This window comes from Dasypus novemcinctus, chromosome 11 (genome assembly GCF_030445035.2).
Source record: "Dasypus novemcinctus isolate mDasNov1 chromosome 11, mDasNov1.1.hap2, whole genome shotgun sequence".
Taxonomy (NCBI): domain Eukaryota; kingdom Metazoa; phylum Chordata; class Mammalia; order Cingulata; family Dasypodidae; genus Dasypus; species Dasypus novemcinctus.
This window is the reverse complement of record NC_080683.1, coordinates 118711558-118732438: the sequence shown is the minus strand read 5'-3', so window position 1 is coordinate 118732438 and position 20881 is coordinate 118711558. Positions and strand designations below refer to the sequence as shown.

General features: G+C 49.2%; 1 protein-coding gene across 1 annotated transcript in view; it reads left to right on the top strand.

Moving 5' to 3' along the window:
* The window catches only part of TXLNB (taxilin beta), a 39964-nt gene extending 33933 nt beyond the window's left edge, over window positions 1-6031 (top strand). The window contains exons 8-10 of the mRNA XM_058307559.2: window positions 545-637; window positions 2892-2987; window positions 4996-6031. Of these exons, the coding sequence (XP_058163542.1) occupies window positions 545-637; window positions 2892-2987; window positions 4996-5661 (855 nt within the window). The 3' untranslated portion in view covers window positions 5662-6031. The remainder of the gene's footprint in view (window positions 1-544; window positions 638-2891; window positions 2988-4995) is intronic.
* Window positions 6032-20881: the final 14850 nt, after the last annotated feature.

Here is a 20881-nt window from a genome sequence, read left to right as displayed (position 1 = left end):
CACCCCGAGACTGCAGTGGAGTCACCCAGCTGGTGTGGATGGGGGGGGCACTGGGAATAACAGACAGTGCCATCACATGGGAACCCCAAGGGCTTACTTACTTCCCAGGAGCCAGGACAAAGGCCAGGCCTCTCCTTGTGGACCCCAAACTCTTCACCCCACAACCGTCCTGTACTAACGTGGCCTTTGGGGTTGTCTTCCCACCAGGGGTGCAGGTCCCTCAAAAACATGACCCACATGTTGGATTTCTCTGTACAGAGGCTGCTCACGTGCTTGGGGCTGGGCAGATGCGCGGCTAAGAGCTAGGATAGAATGAAATGGGATGGCAGGTTGGAGAGTTTCATTTTTGTTTAAAGAAGGGCTTCGGTCATACTCACCGACCTGGCTTGATCTCAAAGTAAATAAAAGAGCTGAACATGCTCCCAACGCTGCTGTGAATTTCCTTAAATAATGTATTTCTCATCAAATAGTGAACAAGGACGTTCTGTTCTGGAAGACTGCTGAGAGCAGTCCTAACCAGCCCCGCTCTCTCCTCTGTCTCCAGCTCACTCTCTACTCTGGAAGGTTTGAAGAGTTCCAGAGGACACTGACAAAGAGCAACGAGGTGTTTGCCACTTTCAAACAGGAAATGGACAGAGTGAGTGCTGCTTATCTCCCCCAAAGCACTGATGTTTTCGGTCATGACAGGCAATTCTCCTTTGGGTTTGTTTCTCTCTTGCCAAGGTATTTCAGTGCATTTCATGATGTAATGAATCATTTGTAGGTGCGGATGAGGTTTGGGCAGTATTATTTTATTGGTAAGCCTCTGGTGAATTAATCTCAGCAATAGTCCAAAAGTATTAGGATACGTATTCACTCCGAAGAAGAATGTTTTCTTTTTCTAGCCCATGGATGGCTTTAAAAATAAAAAAAAAGAGAGAAAAAGAAAAAAAGGACAAGAAGTGCCTAAGTACAAAACTATCTAATCTTCTAAAGATGTCAAAAAATAAAGTTAATAAAACATGCAAGAGAAGAACGTTAGAGTAGAAAGTATCACTTTATAGAATCCTTTTTAGAAGGGAAGATAGGTTGTGTGGTGTAACTGGCAGAGCTCTGACGAGAAGAGTTTGCCAGGTGCTCGCCAAGCAGTCTTGAACAATTCACTTGACTTCCCTGAATTTTACTTTCCTTATCTATAAATTGAGATACATGTTCCTTTGCCTACTTCACAAAGTTGTGGCATGCAGATAAATTAACGTATCTTATAAAAGTAGATACATTCTTAACTTTCAAAATATTTTGCAAATCAAGGTGCTAAGATGGTTATTGGACAACTTGTTTAAATCTTTTTTTTAATTGCCTTCTGAATATAAAATGAGCATCAGAAAAAGTGTAGAAAGCACACTTTTAAAATACTTGTGTGAAATAATATGATAAATTCTGCAGTTCAATATGCAAATTTAAGATTTTGTTTAAAGAGAACAATGCTTGTTAAGAGTTACAGTTTTCTCACTCTAGGGTAGATGTATCCATTTTTAAAAATTTTTATTTCAAAATGATCGAATTTTAAGATTGGAAAAAATACTGGAGCAGGAGTTCTTAATCTACGGTCCATTTATTGACTCTAGGAGTTAACCTGAGAAGTCCCTAGAAATTAACAAAAAATTGATGTTCATGTGCATATTTGCATTTCTCTGAAATGCAGTTCTATAGATTTCATCAAACACTTCAAGGGGTTGATTATCTTTAAAAGTGAACAAACTACTAACTTGGTTAAGAAATGAAAAAAATGTGAAAATCACTCAAGGCCCAGCTGGCTTCTCGATGGAGCCAGGGGCTTAGAGCAGCAGGGCCCAGCCCCTGGCACCCCAGGCCCCTGGCACCCCAGGCCCCTGGCATCCAAGGGTCCCTGGCTAAGGCAGCTTTGTGTAGAGCTGTGAGGCCCCATCTAAGAAACCAAACCTGATCACACGGCTTGTCCTTCAGAGCACACAAGCCGAGAGGAGCACCTCCAACCCCACACTGGAGTGGAAGGCAGGGGCAGCATTTTAATCACGCCTGTGTCCCCATACCCATCCTGGGCTCAGAGGTGAGCAGACATCAGTACGTGCTGCATTATTAGCGGATTCTGCATTTGCAAATCCGCCTCCTTGCTAAAGTTTATTTGCAACCCCAAATCAATATTCCTGGTGTTTTCACGGTCATTTCTAGACATGTGCAGAGCTGTGAAGAATTGGAATCACCCAACATGCATGTTCCCAGCAAGGTGGAACAAAGTGATGCTCTGCCTTCTTGTTCCAGCTCTCAGTCTATAGCTTAGTGTTTTTTCAAGGCATAATTAGTGCCAGGTTTTTCACGTTGTTGTGCATTTTTGGCCCCAAGCATAGTGCTGAAGTGCCAACCACGGTTCCTGAGCACAGGATGGCTGTGCTGTGCCTTAAAAAGAAAATACATTTGTTAGATGAGCTTCATTCAGGCATGAATTACAGTGCTGTTGGCTGTGAATGTTATTGAATCAATAATACAAATTAAAACAGGTGTGTAAAAAAGCCATGTCAGCTTTCTCACTGATGGTCTCCTATTCAATAAAACAAGTAATCTAAATTGTAAGTTTATTTTTAAGGCTTGGTGAAGCTATTTTTATTTTAAATGAAAAAAAACAAACAACAACAAAACAGTGTCCTGATATGACTCTGGCCCGAAAAAAAAGTTTGCTCATCACTGACCTAGAAGTTTCCAAAATAAGTCATGAATCATGACCCTCCCTCTCGAATGTCATTCCTTTCCATGGAACATGTGTTTCCCTCAGCAGCTGGGAACCAAAGGACTTTTCCTGATGGAACATGGAATGAATAGCTTCCTTGAATTACTAACTCTTTGGGATTAACATTCAAACGCTCTAATTTCTGTAGACAACTAAGAAAATGAAGAAGCTGGAAAAGGACACTGCCACGTGGAAAGCCCGCTTCGAGAGCTGTAACAAAGCCCTGCTGGACATGATCGAGGAGGTGAGGGCCGTTTCCCCTGAGCTCCCGGGTTAGCTTCCTGGCTGCTCAAGCAGCTGCCATGTCGTGAGCTGGTTTAAACACTGGGATTTTGTCGGGTCACGGTTCTGAGGCTAGAAGTCCAAGTCAAGGGCTCAGCAAGGCGAGGCTTTCCCCTGGAGACGGGGGCGTTCTGCGCTGGCTGCCGTGTCACACGACGACACCCGTGGTGGCCTCTCCCGGCCTCTCCACTCGTTTCTGGGTTCCTTATACAGGATTCCAGCGAGGGGATTAGCATCCACCCTGAGGTGCACCACGCTTCACCTGAAGTCTCCTCATCCAAAGGTGCTACTTGCGCCGGGTCCACACCCCCAGGAATGGACTGAGTTTGAGAATGTGTTTTCCTGTGGCTCATAGCTCTCTCCCCACCATCTAGTCAAAATAGCCATACTTTAAAAATAACTGTGACATAATAGCAGGAAGGATTATTACTTTTGAAAAAGAACGGATATTTCTGGGATGTGACATCTTAAATTGTAATAAAAATAAGAGCAAGGGTCACTTAGCATCAGGCGCAGATGTTATAGAGCTTTGTGACCCTCAGGCCTGTGTTTACTGCTGGATCCTAAAGCTGGACCGGAAGCAGCCCCACCCCTCTGGCCTGGGAGGTCCTTGAAAACAGGAGGGCGGATCTACCTGGCTTTGAATTTCTCTGGGGCTGAGCAAGGCAGGTACAGAATAAATGGATTGATTTGGACCTACAGAGTGAAGACACCCCCGTGCACCCAGGCATGTGCTCTTCTGTAGACACACCTATTTTTCAGTTCCTCCAATAAGCAGGTACATGCAGATGTCATGCCAGGCACCGGGCAGGGTTTGAGGCTATAAAGGCAAAGATATCCACCCCTGACCCCAGGGTCTCTCCCTGTAAATAAGCGAAACAAGTTCTAAATGTGATTCTCGGATTCGAAGGGCTGAGATGACTAGGGACACTTTCCTGCACAGACACACGGACCTTTCTAGAGAAAACAACTGAAATTGAACAGTTTGGGGAGCCAGCATCATGGGTCAGCACGTGGCGAGTTTCTCTGGTTTTAACTAGTTTACTTTATCCCAAATTGCGGCCAATTCCAAAGAGATGGGCTTACTAGTCACCAACCTGCGTGCTCAGGGTTCCTGGGACTGACAGCAGCTTATCTCCAGAAAACAGAGGCAGAAAGACATTCCTTTGCACAGCCTGTCAGTCTCGGAAGCAGAAAATTCCTCCCTTTAAGATTCTAGAGGTTGTGATCTGGGTAAGAAGGATAGCGCTCCATCTTTCTTTCCTATTGAGAGGGACACGGTCATTAAAATTCTAGGCGATCCTCTTGACATAGAGGTGCAATGGACACAACCAATCCAATGTCCACATAGAAAAGGTGGCATTGGATTGGGAAAAGTGGACATGATGGCTGATGGGTATGGGGAAAGGCAGGAAGAGATGAGAGGTGGAGGCGTCTTTGGGACTTGGAGCTGCCCTGGATGGTGCTTCAGGGGCAATCACCGGACATTGTAAATCCTCACAGGGCCCACTGGATGGAATGGGGGAGAGTATGGGCCATGATGTGGACCATTGACCATGAGGTGCAGAGGTGCCCAAAGATGTACTAACCAAATGCAATGGATGTGTCATGATGATGGGAATGAGTGTTGCTGGGGGGAGGAGAGGCGGGGTGGGGGTGGTGGGGTTGAATGGGACCTCATATATATATGTATTTTTAATGTAATATTATTACAAAGTCAAAAAAAAAAAAAAGACACAGAAAACAGACAACCGGGGGAGGGGAGGGGAATTAAATAAATAAAAATAAATCTTTTTAAAAAAAAAAATTATAGGCGAGCCTTGTAGTGGTGGAAAAAAAAGAAGGGTGCGCCCTGGAGCCACGCACCTGCCCGGCGCCACTCTGGGGCCAGGGCCGCGCAGACCGCGGCCCGCACGCGTGGCTGTGCCTCTCGGGGCTGCTCTAAGTGTGTGCTTGTTTCCACCCCGCAGAAAGCGCTGCGGGCTAAAGAGTACGAGTGCTTCGTGATGAAGATCGGGCGGCTGGAGAACCTCTGCCGGGCCTTACAAGAAGAGCGGAACGAGCTCTACAGAAAAATCAGGGACGCCAAGGCGCCCGAGCCGGAGGAGGGCAGCCCGCCGGGCTCGGACGAAGAGCCGGAGGCCGGCGACCCCGCCGGCGGGGCGGGCGCGGGGGCAGAGGCCCGCGCCGTCCACGACGCCGTGCGGGACCTGGCCGCGTCCTGGGCGGAGATGCAGCGGCCGGGGTCTGTGCAAGACCCCTCCGGGGAGGGTCCCCCCGGCCTGGGCGGGCCTGGGAGCGGCGGCTCCTCCGTCCTCGGGGCGCCCGGCCCAGCCCCCCTGCTCTCCTCGCTTGAAGCAGAGGGTCCCCCGCCTTCCCCGCCCCCCCAGGCCGAGGGAGACGAGGAGGGGGCGCCGCCCCCCGAGAGCAGCAACCCCGGCGCTGGAGCGGAGGCTGCTGGTGAGCCCCTGAAGCCGGCGACAGAAGCTGCTGGCCAAGCCCCGGAGCCCCCGGCCGAGCCCTCCCTACCCGGGGTGGGGGCCCACGGGCCGCCTCGGGCTGGGGGTCCGCAGCCCCCGCCCAGGGGGGACGCCGCCCCCCCGGAAGGCGGCGACCAGGCCTCCCGCAGCCTCTGAGGCTGCTCCAGCGAAGCTGCACCTTCTGCGCCGCGTACGGGTCTCCCGCAAGGGGCTGCGGGGCGGCGGGGGTGGCAGGGGCAGCGGCCACTCGGGACCGAGACGTTTCAAACGGCCACCGCCCCTCTGCGGTTTGTTTTCATGGACAGCTGACCTGGAGCTTTTCTGTTTCACTCTGGCTGATAGCATCATCTTCCCAGATGGCCCCAAACCGTGGCAATAGCCAACTTACATTAATTTGACATTAGGGTGGTACTGACTTCAATTTCTTAATCAACAGTAAGATTGCGTGTTGAAAGATTTCCACTACAATATATAACTACTGAAAAGCCGATGCTGTTTATTTCCAGATATCGTTTCATAAATTCCATAGTTAGTAATGGATGGTCCACATACCATTTAAATATTATGTGCCTAATGTATACACGAGTGCATATGTGTGTGTGGATATACATATGAAGAGGTGTGCATATGTGTGTACATTACATATACACGCATCCACATTTCTATATGGAACGTTTCAGCCTTATTTGGATTTCCATCTACTTAAATATGTAGATGCTAATCAAAGAATGTTTTTCCTTGCACCTGGGACTGCAGTAGACCATGCTCTATCCAGCAGCAGGGGGTTCAGAGCATGAGTATTTGGGCCCCACACGTACCCCAGTGACAGACGGATCAGGTGAAGGCTTAATCAAAGGAGTGGGGCTGCAGGTGGGGTGGGCGGGGCTGCAGGTGGGGTGGGCGGGGCTGCAGGTGGGGTGGGCGGGGCTGCAGGTGCACAGGGGCTGCGCAGGCGCCGGGGCGGCCGGGGGCTCCCGGCAGGAAAGAGGCCAGCTCCGCAGGCGCCCACGCACCTCTGCCAGCGGCTTTCCCCGCAGCCCGCTCCTCGGCCGCGCGTGGAGCCCGGGTCTCAGTTCCAGGGCGGCTGCACCCGGTACCGCAGTCCCGCGGGCCTTTCCCGAGGCAGGTGGCGGCGGGCGCGCGCCGCCCTGAAGTCCCGCACCTTCTGGCAGCCGCTCGCCGGCCACGGCCCCGGGGCTCTCCCTGTACCTCCGTCTCCTGGACCCCCTGCCCCCCGCTCCGGCGTGCACATTTCCTCTGCCGGGCTGAGGCCCACCCTGCTTGGGTTTGCCCTCGGAATAGGACCTTCCCGGGTGGTGTTTGCGCCTGCTTCCCCGCGCACAGGGCGGGGGCTTGGCCTGGGGCACGTGTCTGCGAGGTCCGCGCGGCGATTCTTAATACGCCCGCAGGCTGGGGTGGCCCCCTCGCGGCTGCCTGCAAGGAAAGGGCTCGGAAGGCAGAAAGGAAGCTGCGGTGGGGGTCTGGGGTCCTGGCCCGAGCCCCCCCCCCCCCCCGCCCCGGTGAGCTCCTGCGGGTGGCCGCCGCTCTCCCCCGACGGCCGCCCCTTCCCTCGCTGCCACCTGCCCCCAGCAGCACCTGCCCGCTTTCCAAAGCCCCTCCTTCGCAGCAGGACGTTACATGCAGCCCTCATCTCCGTAAGGAAAAGCCATTGTCTTCCCGGAAAGAGCTCCCACAGGGGTCTCAGCCTGAGCGAGGAGGCTGCTCACCAGCCCGCTGGGTGCTCTGAAGGATTCTCTGCAGGGCCGAAGTACAAAGCAAAGAGCAAAGAGGTCCTGCCTCAGAATCACCTGACAGGTGGGTGAGGGCTCTCCAGGAGGCAAGGCTGGAAACACCTGGGGTTGCCTCCTGAGGACTCCAGCATCATCGCCCCAAGAGCTTCTAAGTCCTGCGAGGCATTAATTCCTCTCCTGCGGGTAAAGGAAGACGGCAATGGAAAGGAAGGGAGGGAGGGAGGGAGAAAAAGGTCCATCCCATTTAATTCGGAGCCAAGGGAGGGCTCCTTTCCCACTGTTGACAAGGAGGAGATCCAAGAACCAAAGTAAGGCTGGGTCCTTGTGGTCTCAGCTGGGGCAGGGCCAAGGGAAGCAGGTGCAGGATGGCAGCAAGGGGAATCCTGGGAATCTGTTTCTCCCCAGAGGCTTTCAGAGCGCGCAGAGTTCACTACCAAGAACGTCCTGCGCAGAGCTGCAGACGCAGTAACTTGCCCGAAATGTGCAAAGCTTAGAATAGACTTCGGGAGAATTACCTTAATATCAAAGCATGGTTTACCATGCTCCTCCGAGTTAGTGTTTGGCCTTAGTAATTACAGCAAGAGCGCGCAGGACCTGAAATAAGAAGGGATTTCTGTTCTTAATCGAGCTCAGAGAACCATGTCTGGAGACGGCAAGCTTACTTCCAGAAACCCAGGAGCTGGTGGTGTTTTCTAAATTGAATAACTACAGTTTAAATGTTTATTAAAAAGGTACTTCTGATTGTTTAGTAGTTTTATTTTTTTTAACTTTCAATTATTTTTATTTTTACTCTTGTCATTTATTTCAGTAAGTACCTAACAAAGATTAAGGTTTAACTCTCATTGGTTGAACTTTTGGTTGCCGGCTGAACATATATGGAGCTGGCACTTTGAAAACATTGATGTGGAGAGTGTGTGTGTGGGTGTGTGTGTAAGTGGTATGTGAGTGCATGAAGTGGTGTGTGGTATGTGTGCATGTGTGGTGTGTCGTGGTTCTGTGTGTGCGTGTGGTGTGCAGTGGAGAGTGTGGTATATGCATGTAGTGGTTTGTGTGCGGATGTGGTGTGTGCACACGCGTGTGGTGGCAGCGTGTGAGGGAGGAGGGAGGGAGAGAGGGAGCACGGGTGCAGGAGGCTGCAGGCCTTGGACCGAGGCCCCCGGGTGCGCGGCACAGAGCAGGGGACCGCCCCTGGCCCAGTGTCGGCCCGTGGCCCAGACCTTCCTCTTGTGCTCTGGCCGCCCTGAGGCGCTGCCAGCACTGGCTTCTTGGGCGCTGGGCCTCTGCGGAGGGAGGGGTGCTGGTGGAAGATGGGCGCCGTCCCCCGGGGCCAGGGCGCCTCCACCACTGCACAGGCACCCGGCCCCAGCCCGGCCTCCCACGGCGCCCTCAGCTCCTGCTGACCCGCGGCGCGTCCGGGCCTGCCTTGAGAAGGGGCTCGCAGGGCTGGAAAGGAAACAGGCTGCGCCCCCCGCTTGAGGCGGGTCTGCTCCTTTTGTCCTGGTACCCACAGGTGCCACACTAATGAAAGAAGCTGTCCATGTGGGAGGGGGGGTGGGAGTGGGGTATATGGGAGCCTCACATTTGTTAATGTAACATTTTGTGTGATCTACATATCTTTTAAAAAGAAAAGATAATTTAAAAATTAAATTACTTTAAAACTGAGAAAATTTTTAAAAAAATAACAAAAGTAATGTGCACCTAATGAAAAACCAGCTGCTCTTCAAAAGACCACAAGCAATAGGAGAGAGATTGGGGAAATTTTCCTCAGCCCCTTCTCCTCTCACCAGTAGTTAAATCCAAGAGTTAGGGAAAATAAAAGTAATTAAAAATATAAAGAATTCACCAGAGAAAGATATGAAATTGGCAAGTAGGATTTGGGAGGTGAGTAGGATAGAAGGGTTAAACTTTCACAAGTTTTAAGTGATTTACATTTCTGTATGTTAGCTCCAGTGAAAGTTCAATGAAGTTTCTTGACGAGTTCTAGGAGACGTTGGCTGTCCAAAGACGAGCTGGGAAGTTCTCTTTCAATGCTGGAATCACTTCCCATTTTAAGGCATTCAGCTGATCGGGTTAGGCATCAGTCATTGCTGATGGCAGTCTCCCTGACTGATGTAATTGTAATCAGCTATCTATGATTTACCACTGCAGCAAAGTCAATGGTGACTAAAGTCCATAAATGCCCTTGTGTTACAGTTAGCCCAGTGCTTGCTGGACCAAACAACTGGAAACAGCTTGACCAAACACCTGGGCACCAAACAACTCAACCGGCTGAGTTGACACAACAGCCCAACCATCACACCACCCAAGCCTAATGGGGCGAGAGGTGTAGGACAGCGCCAGCCAGGAATGGGGTTCCTGAGCCCTCGTCCCTGTTCTGCTGCCAGTGAGCTGGGACTTGGAAAAAATTACTTACTGGCTCTGGACCTTGGTTTGCTCAGAAGTAAAGGAGAGCCTTGGGCTAGGTGATGCCAGAGGGTTTTGGCATCTGATTAAATCCTCATGAAATCACACAGAGCTGTCCACTCTCCAGGGAGGGTGGTTTCCTAAGAGAGCGCATGTCACCTTGGGCACGTCTATGCAAAGTCAGGCAGGGGAAAGGAGACAAGAAATTAGTCAAATAAACACCACCACAACAACAAACAACTGGGGGGCGCTGCGGATGGGGCTCAAGCAGGTGCATGCCTGCTTGAGGTCCTGGGTTCAGTTCCTGGTGCCTCCTAAAAGAAAAAAAGCAACAAACAAAAAAACCAACTTAGGGTACCTGATGTGGCTCGGTGGCTGAGCACCAGCTTCCCACCTACGAGGTCCAGGGCTCAACTCCAGGCCCTGGAACCTTAAAGAAAAGAAAACAAAACAAAACCCGGGGGGTCATTCTCAAATATTTGATGAAGGAAAGATGAGGGGGAAATGACAAATCCTTTGATTGTTCAGCAGATACTGAGGGCCTTCTGTGGGTGAGATCTGAGCATGCCCAGGGGATGGGCTCCAAGGCCAAGGAAGGGCTGGAGGAGCAGCTGCAGAGGCCCCCCTCACAGGCCCCCTATCTGAGGATTCCTCCCCCTGCCACACTGGGAACTTGGGGCTGAGGGAAGAGCTGGAAGGACCCTGGGCACTCCCACTTGCCTCACAGGGTCAGCAACTAAACAAAAAGGCTTCTAGAAACTTTTTTTTAAAAAGATGTATTTTTCATTTATTTCTCTCCCCTCCTCCCCACCCAGTTTTCTGCTCTCTGTCCATTCACTATGTGTTCTTCTGTGTCCACTTGCATTCTTGTCAGCGGTACCGGGAATCTGTGTCGCTTTTTTGTTGTGTCGTCTTGCTGCATCAGCTCTCCGTGTGTGCGGCGCCATTCCTGGGCAGGCTGTGCTGTTTTTCACACGGGGCAGCTCTCCTTACGGGGTGCACTCCTTGTGCGTGGGGCTCCCCTATGCGGGGGACGCCCCTGCGTGGCAGGGACTCCTTGCATGCATCAGCGCTGCGCATGGGCCAGCTCATCACATGAGTCAGGCGGCCCTGGTTATCAAACCCTGGTCCTTCCATATGGTAGGCAGACGCTCTACCAGTTGAGCCAAATCTGCTTCCCTAGGAACGTTTTTATTATCAATGATATCCACATCCCCAAGTGGAAAAGTCTAGCTTCCTGGCAGAGAAGGAGAGTTTTATGAGATGTACGTGTGGCTATATGCGTGTGGATGTGTGTGTACACATGCGTGCACATTTGTGAGTGTGATGGTTACTCTCATGTGCCGACTAGGTCGGGCTGTGGTGCCCAGGTGTTTGTTTGAATACTGGCCAAGATGCTGCCGTGAGGGTGTTTTGTGGATGAGGTTAACATCCACCGTCATTGGACTTGAAGTCCTCGTGTGGGAGGGCCTCGTCCAATCAGGGCAGGCCTTCGGAGCCAAGACTGCCATTTCCTGGGGAAGAGGAAATCGTGCTCAAGGCTGCACTCTCTGCTCCCCCTGAGTTTCCCGCTGGCCGGCCTCCCCCAGGATTTCGGGCTCTGGACAGCGACCGTACCTCTTGCTTTAATTCCAGCCTTCTGGCCCGACTCAATCCAGGCTTGCCAGCCCCCATGGTCCCAGGAATCAATTCCTTCAAATCAGTCCCTCTCTTTCTACACACAGCCTGTGGGTTCTGTTGGTCTGGAGAACCCTGACTGACGCTGTGAGGGCATGTACGAGTACTTGCCTATAATGTGTGTCAGTATCTGTGTGTAGTCTTGTGCAAGTGGGTTTGTATACGTAGTTTTATGAGAGTGTTTGTAGCTGTGTACAGCATGCTTATGTGTAATAAACAGACATAAGCCTACGTGCGGGTAGTTGTGCATTTGTTGCAGGTGTGGGTGCTGGGCTGGAAAAGAGAAGCTGAACCACTGCAGATGTGATTTTAGTCCTGCGACTAGCTGGTTTTTCACAGGACAGCATCTTGTTGCAGACGTTTGTTTGCAAACGAATCCTCCTGTGCTTACATCACCCCAGGCCTCCCTCAGGTTTTTTTTGGCTGACCATCTGCCTTCTGGGCAAACAGGCAGGTGGGTGAGACTGCAGCTGCACCCCCTGCCAGCTCAAGGCGACAGTCACTGCTGACTCACCACGTCCTCCTTGGCGAGGCGATGGGGATGTCTTAGGAGCGCCTCGACGCCCTGCCTCACAGGGAGCTGCCCCAGCTTGACCAGGAAACAGGGAAGTTGAAGCCACAGGCTCCCCTGAGCCTGGTCTCTCTGCTCCCCTGGTTGCTCTCCCTAAAATGACAGACATCCGCGGAGACAGAGCTGCAGGCTCCTCGGCCTCTGCTAAAGCAGCGTCCAGCTGAAGCCAAGTGCCTGAAATTTGAAAAACTTTCTGTGAACTAAAAGCCAAAGGGAAATAGTGTCCAGTCCACCCACTCCTTAAGCAGTGAGGAGAAGGTGGCGAGCTCAGCCGGCTGCGGATCCTAGCAGCCTTCACACAGGGAGACCTGCTGCTGTGATCAAACTCATCTCCAAATACTGTCAATGACCAGCTGTGCGGTCAGAGCTGGGTCTTCTGGCTGCTCCCCTGCCTGTTCCTAGAAAACTGATGGAGATGTCGCTTAGTCTGCGAGGAGTTTAAAGCCATCCCCGAAAGAAAGAGAGTGAGGGAGTTTGGTTAACAAGTAAGAGTTTGTTAGGACAAAGTAATTGCTTACCATACAGGCAAACTGATGATCTTCAAAAGCTGAAGTGAAAAAGCCAACTCAAAATAAAGAGAAGACAAGCAACAAAATGGGAGAAGAGGGTCACAATAAATGTAGCAGACCATTTGTTCCAGAACAGCGATCCAATCAACTACAATATGCATTTTTTACCAGCTCGTACTGCAACCCAGCTGACATCAGTGGTAAAGGGGGCCTCCCTGCTAGAGATGGTCACTGCCACCCCCTGCCCTCTGCTTTTGAAACCCACTGGGCACAGGATCCAAATGCTCCCTCTGAGGTTTGTAGGGAGGAATCTGTTTGCGTGTCTCTTGGCTTTGCGGCACCCTGGCTTGTGCCATAACTCAGTGACTGCCTCCATCATCACGTGTCTTCTCTTTACGTGGCACTCTCCACTTCTGTGTCCTCTGTGTCCAAGTCACCCCTTCTGATAAGGACACCAGCTACATTGGACTGAAGGCTCCCTATTCCAGCAGGATCTCATCTTAACTTGCCTGATTCCACCTGCTACAAGCCTTTCTCCTATTAGGGTCCCATTCTGAGGTGTTGAGGATTAGGATTTCAACATATCTTTTGGGGGAACACAATTCAACTCATAACATAGGTCATCTGTCTTTATTTTATCTATTTGTAGGAGCTTTTTTGACGGGCAACTTGGCAGGATTTATTACATTTTTTTTCCTAATATGCAAAAGCAAAAATTATTTAGCCAAGAGTGGACATATTGCCCTTGGCTGCCGTTCCCCTCCTTGTAGGAAGCAGCTGCCCTCAGTACACGTGGCCTAGATGGCTGCCAGCCCCCAGGCCCTGCCCTCACTCTGTCCCAGGGATGGCCCAAAGCAGCACAACACCCGATGCAGGAGGCAGCTCAGAGGCAGTGGCAGCTCCAGAATTTCCAAAGAGGAGAGGCTTCCGGACCACCATACAGCTGGACACTGGGCAGGGAGCTCCATGGGCTAATGTGAAGCTCCATTTGCACTAAGGCAAGCACCTTGGTTTTACTGTATTCTGGAAGGCTTGGAGGCTCAGGGCAGCAAAGCGCCTTCTCTCCACCCTGTGGGAACAGGCACATTTACCCAGAAGCACCCAGTCTCATCCAGCCATTGGTTTTATTAGCTGGACGTGTTCCATGGGAGATATGTGGCTGGGCTGCCCGTGGCCACACTGCCTGCCACGCGGAAAAAACCCACCTGCAGAACAAGGTCAAGAGGAGGGGAAGGGAGTTGCCAGGGGAGGGGAGAAATCGAATCCTAACACCATGGTTGCACCCCTCGATTCACTTGGTCTTTTTGGAGCAAATGGTTTCCCTGGTTGTTAAGAAGATGTAGGTTGGGTGTCTGTCCTCTGCACCCAAAGAGCTCTGAATTACAAATAGGAGAAGTTTAAAGAGCCAAACTACAGAGCACAGAATGGAAAAACATAGACTTCAAAATTATAATAAATAGCATACCAAATGGTTAAAAAAAACTCATTTCTCACTTTAATTTCTCAACTTATTTTAAAAATTCTTTATTGCAAAAATCATGAATTATTACAAATCAAATCATTTCTTGTACCCACCATCCAGGTCAAAAATTGAACCTAGCCAGCACCCTAAAAGTTCCCCTTTCTCCTTCCCAATCATCACTCTCTCCCTTCTCTCCTGAGAGAACCACTTCCCTGCCATGGATTCATTTTGCATTTTTTAAAACTTTATAAATGTATTCATTTATGTCTGGCTTCCTTTGATCAAAACTTTATTTATGAGATTCATCCATTTGCTGCTTGTAGGTGTAGTTCATTCATTTTCAAATTGTTCTCCAGAGAGATGGCACCAGTTTAGTCCAACTGACAGTGATGGGAGTTCCAGTTGCCCCGTGTCCTCCCCACACATGGTGTGATGTTGAGTTTATGTGTCTCTGGGAAGGTGTCCAGCTGTGTGCTCACACCCTGGCCCACCTGTTGCTGTGGAGGGTTTTGGGGATGGGATTGGCCTCTGCCATCAGCTGACTTTAAGCAAAGGAGAGCACCCTCAACTATGTGCGTGAGCCTCACTGAAAGGAGAGCACCCTCAACTATGTGGGTGAGCCTCACTGAAAGGAGAGCACCCTCAACTATGTGGGTGAGCCCCACCCAAAGGAGAGCACCCTCAACTATGTGGGTGAGCCTCACCCAAAGGAGAGCACCCTCAACTATGTGGGTGAGCCCCACCCAAAGGAGAGCACCCTCAGCTATGTGGGTGAGCCCCATCCAATCAGCTGATGGCCTTAAGAGTAGAGAACCAAGGTTTCCAGAAGAAGAACTTCTGCTCAAGACTGCCACGTCAACTCCCAGGATTCCCAGCCTGCTGCCTCCCCTACAGATTCAGACTTGCCAGCCCCACAATCGCATGTGCCAACTCCTGAGATAAATCTCTTTTATATATAAATATACACACACATCCTGCTGGTTCTGATACCATGGAGAACCCTTAGTGATACCCTTGGTATCATCAGTTGTTTTAACTGTAACCATTCGGGTGTGTGTAGTCATAGCTCATTGTCATTTTACTTTGCCTTTCCCTGATGACTAACAAGGTTCAGTGCTTTACTTATACTTACTGACCAAGTAGATTTCCTTTTTTATGACATCCATAATCATGATCTTCCCATGTTTTCCTATTAGGTTATCCATCTATTCCTTTTCCATTTCAAAGAGTTCCTTGTATTTCTGGAAAGGAGTACTTCATCAATTAATGTAATTACAAATAAATTCTCTCACTCTGTGGCTTGCTTTTTTTATTCTTTTGATACATTCTGATAGAACTTCTCAGTTTTCCTTTTTGGCATATCTATCTATCTATCTATCTATCTATCTATCTATCTATCTATCTATATGTCTCCTGTTTAAAAAATCTTTGCTAACCCCAAAATTATGAAGATATTCTCTGATGTTATCTTCTAGAAGTTTTAATGTTTTACATTTTACATTGAGATCCACAGTCTACAGACTATATTGGAACTAAGCTATTATCTTAAAACTAAAAGAAAAATAGAAAATTTTCAAGAGTTAGAAATCAATCAATATACTTTTAAACATATGTCAAAGAAATAACAGTGAAAATTAGAAAATATTTTGAAAGGAGTGATAACAGGTGAAAGCCTAAGGAATATTATTAAAGTCATTCTTAGGTCATCCTAAATGCACATATTAGAAGAGAAAAGAGGAGGTAAAGATCTAAGCATACATCTCAAACAGGTAAAAAAGAACAGCACATTAAATATCAAGAAAGTAACACAAATTAATGAAACAGAAAACAAATGTACAGTAGAGAACACTGCATACACAACATCAAAAACCAATAGCTGGTGAACAATGTGAACAATGTAATATAATTGATAAACCTCTAAAAAGACTAACCAAAAACATAGAAGGCATAAATAACTATTGGTAGTGAACAAGTGGAAACCACTACAGATACTACAGAATTAAAAAGATGTCAGGAGGCTCCCATAAACAACTTCATGCTAATAAATTTTAAAATTTAGCTACAATGGACTAAGTTCTTGAAGAATACAGGACACAAAAAACTGACACAAGAAAAAAGAGGAAAGGTGTTAGAAAAAAATAAATAAATAATTTAAATCCTTTTGGGAAAAAACTCTGGCTCAACAGCTTAACCAAAAAATTCCTCAAACATTTAAGGAAGAAAAGAATACTTATATGCACACTTTCCCAAAGAATAGAAAAATAAGGAACACTTCCCAATTCATAATGATAAGAACATTATAAGAAAAGAAAATTATAAGCAGTGTCTCTTGTGCCCATAGATTCTAAAATTTTAAACAAAATATTAGCAAACCCAATAGAATAATGTGAAAAGGAAGTTTCATGACCATATTGGGTTCCTTCCAAAAATGCAAAGTTAGCTTAACATTTGAAAATCAATGTAATCCACCATATTTACAGAAGAAAAAGAAAAATCATGATTGTCTCAATAGATACAGGAAAAGCATTTGATAAAATTCACATCTATTCATATAAGCAATCACAGTGCCCTAAGAAGAGAAAGGAACATTCCTAATCTGATGGAAAGTGTTCACAAAAGTCCTACGTAACGGGAAACATTGCAAGCTTCCCCCTGAAATCAGGAAGTAAGCAAACGATCCGCTATCACCACCTATATTCCAATCTAACAGAGGTCCTTACCAGTGTAAGGATGCAAGGAAAATAGACAAAAGGGATGAATGGAGAGAAATAAATGTCATTCCTGTAGATGATGGGATGGTACGCTTAGAAAATCTAAAAAATATCTAGAGAGAGCTTGTTAGAATTAATTAGCTAATTTATTAAGTTGCTACAAGGCCAATATGTTTAAAAATCTATTATGCTTCCATATATCACTAACAAACAATTGGAAAATGAAATTCAAGTAAGTCATTTCAACATCACAAAACACCAAATACCAAAGATTAAATCTAATGAAAAATTAGGAAGAACACCCAGAAAACTAGAAAATGTTAAGAATCAAGAAGACCTAAGTGGATGTATTTACCACATTCATGAATTAGAAAACTTAATATTGTAAAAACATCAATTCTCCCCAAAGTGATTTATGATGAAATCCAATCCCCATGAAAATAAAACCTCACTACTTTGTTCTCTGTTTTATATTTGTCCTCTCTTATGTTTCTTTTTTTTCTTTTTCTTTCTTATATTCTTTTGGACCATGAATTTTTATTATTTTTATTATTTTTATTATTCCATTTCCCTCTCTGTCTCTGTTGGCTTTTCAGCTATACAATCTTTCATTATTCATTTAGAGGTTACCATAGAGATTTCAACATTCATCCTTGATGTATTGAAACCTAATGAATATTATTACTTTTACCACTTCCTGATCAAAGCAAGGCCTTAGAATATTTTAGCTCCATCTAATCCCTTTTACTTTCTGTATTATTATTTTCATATATTTTAATTTCACATACATTTTAGACAGTATCATCATGGTTTCATACATTCAATATTTATTTACATTTGTGCCCATATTTAACTTTTTATGCCCTTCATTTCTCCCTGTATCTCCAGGCTTCCATCTGAGATCATTTTTTTCTGCCTAAAGATTTCCTTTGGTGTGAATCCACTGTTGACAAATTCTTTAGGTTTTTGTCTTTATGAAAATGTATTTCACCTTCCTTTATGAAAGATTTTTTTTCTGGGTGTAGACTTCTGGCTTGGAAGGTCTCTTCTTACAGCATTTGGAGGATGCCACTGCCTTCTGGTTTCCATGCTTCTGTCAAGAAGTCAGTTTTAAGTCTAATTGTTGGCTCCTTTTAATATAACGATGTCTTCTTTCCTTTGACTAGTAAAATTTTTTTTTTTTTTTTTTGTCTTGCTTTAAGCAGTTTTCTGTATTACGCCTAGGGATGTGTTTTATTTCACTTAGTTAGGATTTATAGACCCCTTCTTGAATATGTGTCCTGACATCTTGTGGCACTTTTAGAAAATGATACTTGACCATTCTCTCACCCCACATTGATGTTGTCCCATCTCTCGCTCCTCTACCTTTCCATCAAGGCTCTCCATGCATCTGCCTGGATATTTTCTTCTGACTTGTTTTCCAGCCTTAGAGCTCTCCATTTAACTATATCTAAGTCACTGTTTAAGTAATCTACTGAGTTCCTAATTTCACTTGCATCTTCTGGTTTTAGATAGCCCCTTTGATTTCAGTTCTCTCATGCAATTCTCCATCTCCATTATGTCATTTGTTGGGCACAATGATCAGAGCTAAAGTCCATACCTGGTAACTGCAATACACAGACTCTTGGGGTTCTTTCTTCCATTGGTTTTCAGTAATTTTGTCTTGAGGTACGCTTGACAAGTTTTGTTTCAATGCAGGGCATTGTCTGTAAATTGTTTTGAAGAACGTGTTTATTTTGCTTCTGCCAGGTAGCTGAGCTGGGGCAAAATACTTTACCCATAAATTGAGGTTATTTGAAGGTGAGCTTCTATATTATAAGGACCAGTTTATTTTCTGTGGTTTAGTGAGGGTCTCAACTAAAAACCTGGAGTGTTCGCCAAGGCCCCCAGCCATCAGCTAGCTTTAAGCTTCAAGTTGTTCCCCATGCCCCATGAAAGTGCTGGAAGCTTGGCTGGTTTCTTGGCCTGCGAGCCCCAGGATGTGTCTTTGGGGGGACCAGTGGGAATGCTCACTCCATTTCCTTGTTTTCCTGTTTCTTCAGCACCCCACCCTTCACATATCTGCTGCTTGGTAGCTCTGACACATTCCAACAGGTCTACCTATTTCATTCAGCAGCTCTAGCTGTTCTTAGAGGGACCGTTGTCCTTCCCAGCAGCGGAACCCCGGCCACCTTCGTCTTGGAGCATCATCTTGAGATGCTGATTTGTCATATTTCCACTGAGTTCTAAAATTAGATGCTACCTGTAACTTTGGCTCCTGTGAGCTCTATTTCTTTTAAGAGCCAACTGTGGGTGTTTTGTTGTTCTATAACACCTAAGATTTTCACCTGTATTATTATCTAACACAATGGAAACATTAAGACCAACCAGGGTTGAAACCGGACAAATTTCATGCCGTGTACCAAATCCTATGGCTGTCCAGGGAGGGGTCTCAATGCTGAAAAGGGGCTGCGGCCCCCGCTGTGCCAGTAGGTAAGCAGTCGGGGCAAGTAGACAGCGCGCTCCCTAGGGAGCCGGGTGATGCAAGCACCTGCACCCGGCACCTGTCAGCCAGCGGGGAGACCATCCGCCAGCAGCGCTGGCTCTCAAGGGGCTGCCCCGTAGCCACTTGCACTTTAAAGACGCGGTTGCCTCTCTCCTGGAGGTGCCCAGGAATTGACACAGCAGCTCTCTACCCCATAACCCAAAACACTAGCAAAAAACAAACTCCCCTGGCTCGGGTTCCCCATCTCCTTGTAGAAATCTTTTACTTTAAAGTTGGACCAAAAAAGAGGCCCCCGCATCGGCTGCCAGGAAATGCCTCCAAGGAGAGGCTGTGTGGCCTGCCAGGTGCGGGGTCAGCCATAAGGCAGCGAGCGGACATCTGGCAGGACCAGAGGGCAGCGAGTGGCCATCCGGCGGGGCCAGGAGAGGCCCGCGCGTGGGTCTAGCGAACGCAGTTCGGGCGCGGGGTCCAGCTTGACCGGGTTTTCTCTGACTTGGCTTCCAGAAGGGGCGGCCGGGCGGGCCGTCCTAAGAGCAGGTGGTTCCAGCTCGGGGATGGGGGGTTCCCCGGGGGAGTGAGGGGTGGGGGCCCCCGCCCCCCGCTCCACCCCCACCCCAGGGTCTGCGGAGACGCGCCTCGGCATGCGGGCCCCTGCGCTCCCCGGGGCCGCCGCTGGCGGGAGGGTGATGCAAGCTCGGGCCCTGCCTCGGGGCGGCGCGGAGGCCGGGGGCGCCACCTACCGAGCGCGGCCGGGCCCGCGGCCTCAAGGCCCGCGGATTCAAGGCCCGCGGATTCGGGGGGCTGGGCGTGGCGCGGGACGTGGGCTCTGACGGAAGCTGGGCCCAGGCCGCGGGCCCTCGGGCGGAGGCGGGCGGCGCGCGAGCGGCGGGGGCGTCCAGGAGGCCGACGAGCGCCGGGGGTCGGGGGAAGCGACAGAAGGCGCAAAGCCTGCCTCCCTGCTCTCGAGCGACGACACCTGTCGGGGGCTCTCCACAAGCTCGGGGCGCACCTCAGGGTGGAACCCGGAGCCTGTGGGGTCTCCCTGTGCCCCTGGGCTCCAGCCCTGCCGCCACCACGGGGGCGTCGTCCTGCCCCCTGAGCACCCGCAGGTACCGAGGAGCTCGGAGTCTCCTTCCCACAACGCCTGCTCTGCGGGCGCCTCGGCACGGCCCGCCTGCCCCGCAGGGACTCTTGCTCCAGGCGCCAGGTCCTTGCCAAACTCCTTGGCCTGGGCAAAGGGCACACTTGTGAGATGACCAATAAGACACAACCTGAAATGTGTGCGTGGCCTCTGAGGAACACACACGGTAAGGCGGGACGCGGGGCCTGGGCTTCCCGCGCCTCAGGGAAGAGCCGTGCGCATGCGCGGGCCCCCGGCCGGCCCCGGCTTGCGCAGGCGCGTGCGAACACAACGGAAACCAAGGAAAACTGCCTGGGGAGGAACCCAAGGACGCCCTTGGACCTCCCTCAGCACGTGCGTGCTGCTGAAGTCACTCAAGGCGCCCGAGGAACCCGGGGCTGGGGACGCACGACGCCTCGGGGGATGGAACGGGCTTCCCAGTGTTACGTGACAGTACAGGACAACGGCGAACAGTCAAACACGCTCCATTTCGCATAGACGGAACTGCCCTCTCCCCCAGGAACCCGGCGAGGAAGCTGCTAGGTTACCCTGCTCTACAGAGGGGCTACTGAGGCGAGGGAGAGGTCCCCGCAGGGACGAGGCCGCGCGGGTCTGACCACAGCGGCAGATTCCAGAACCTTCGCCTGCGCGGCCCGGTGCTTCCTGCTCCTCTCCCCGCCGGCTGGG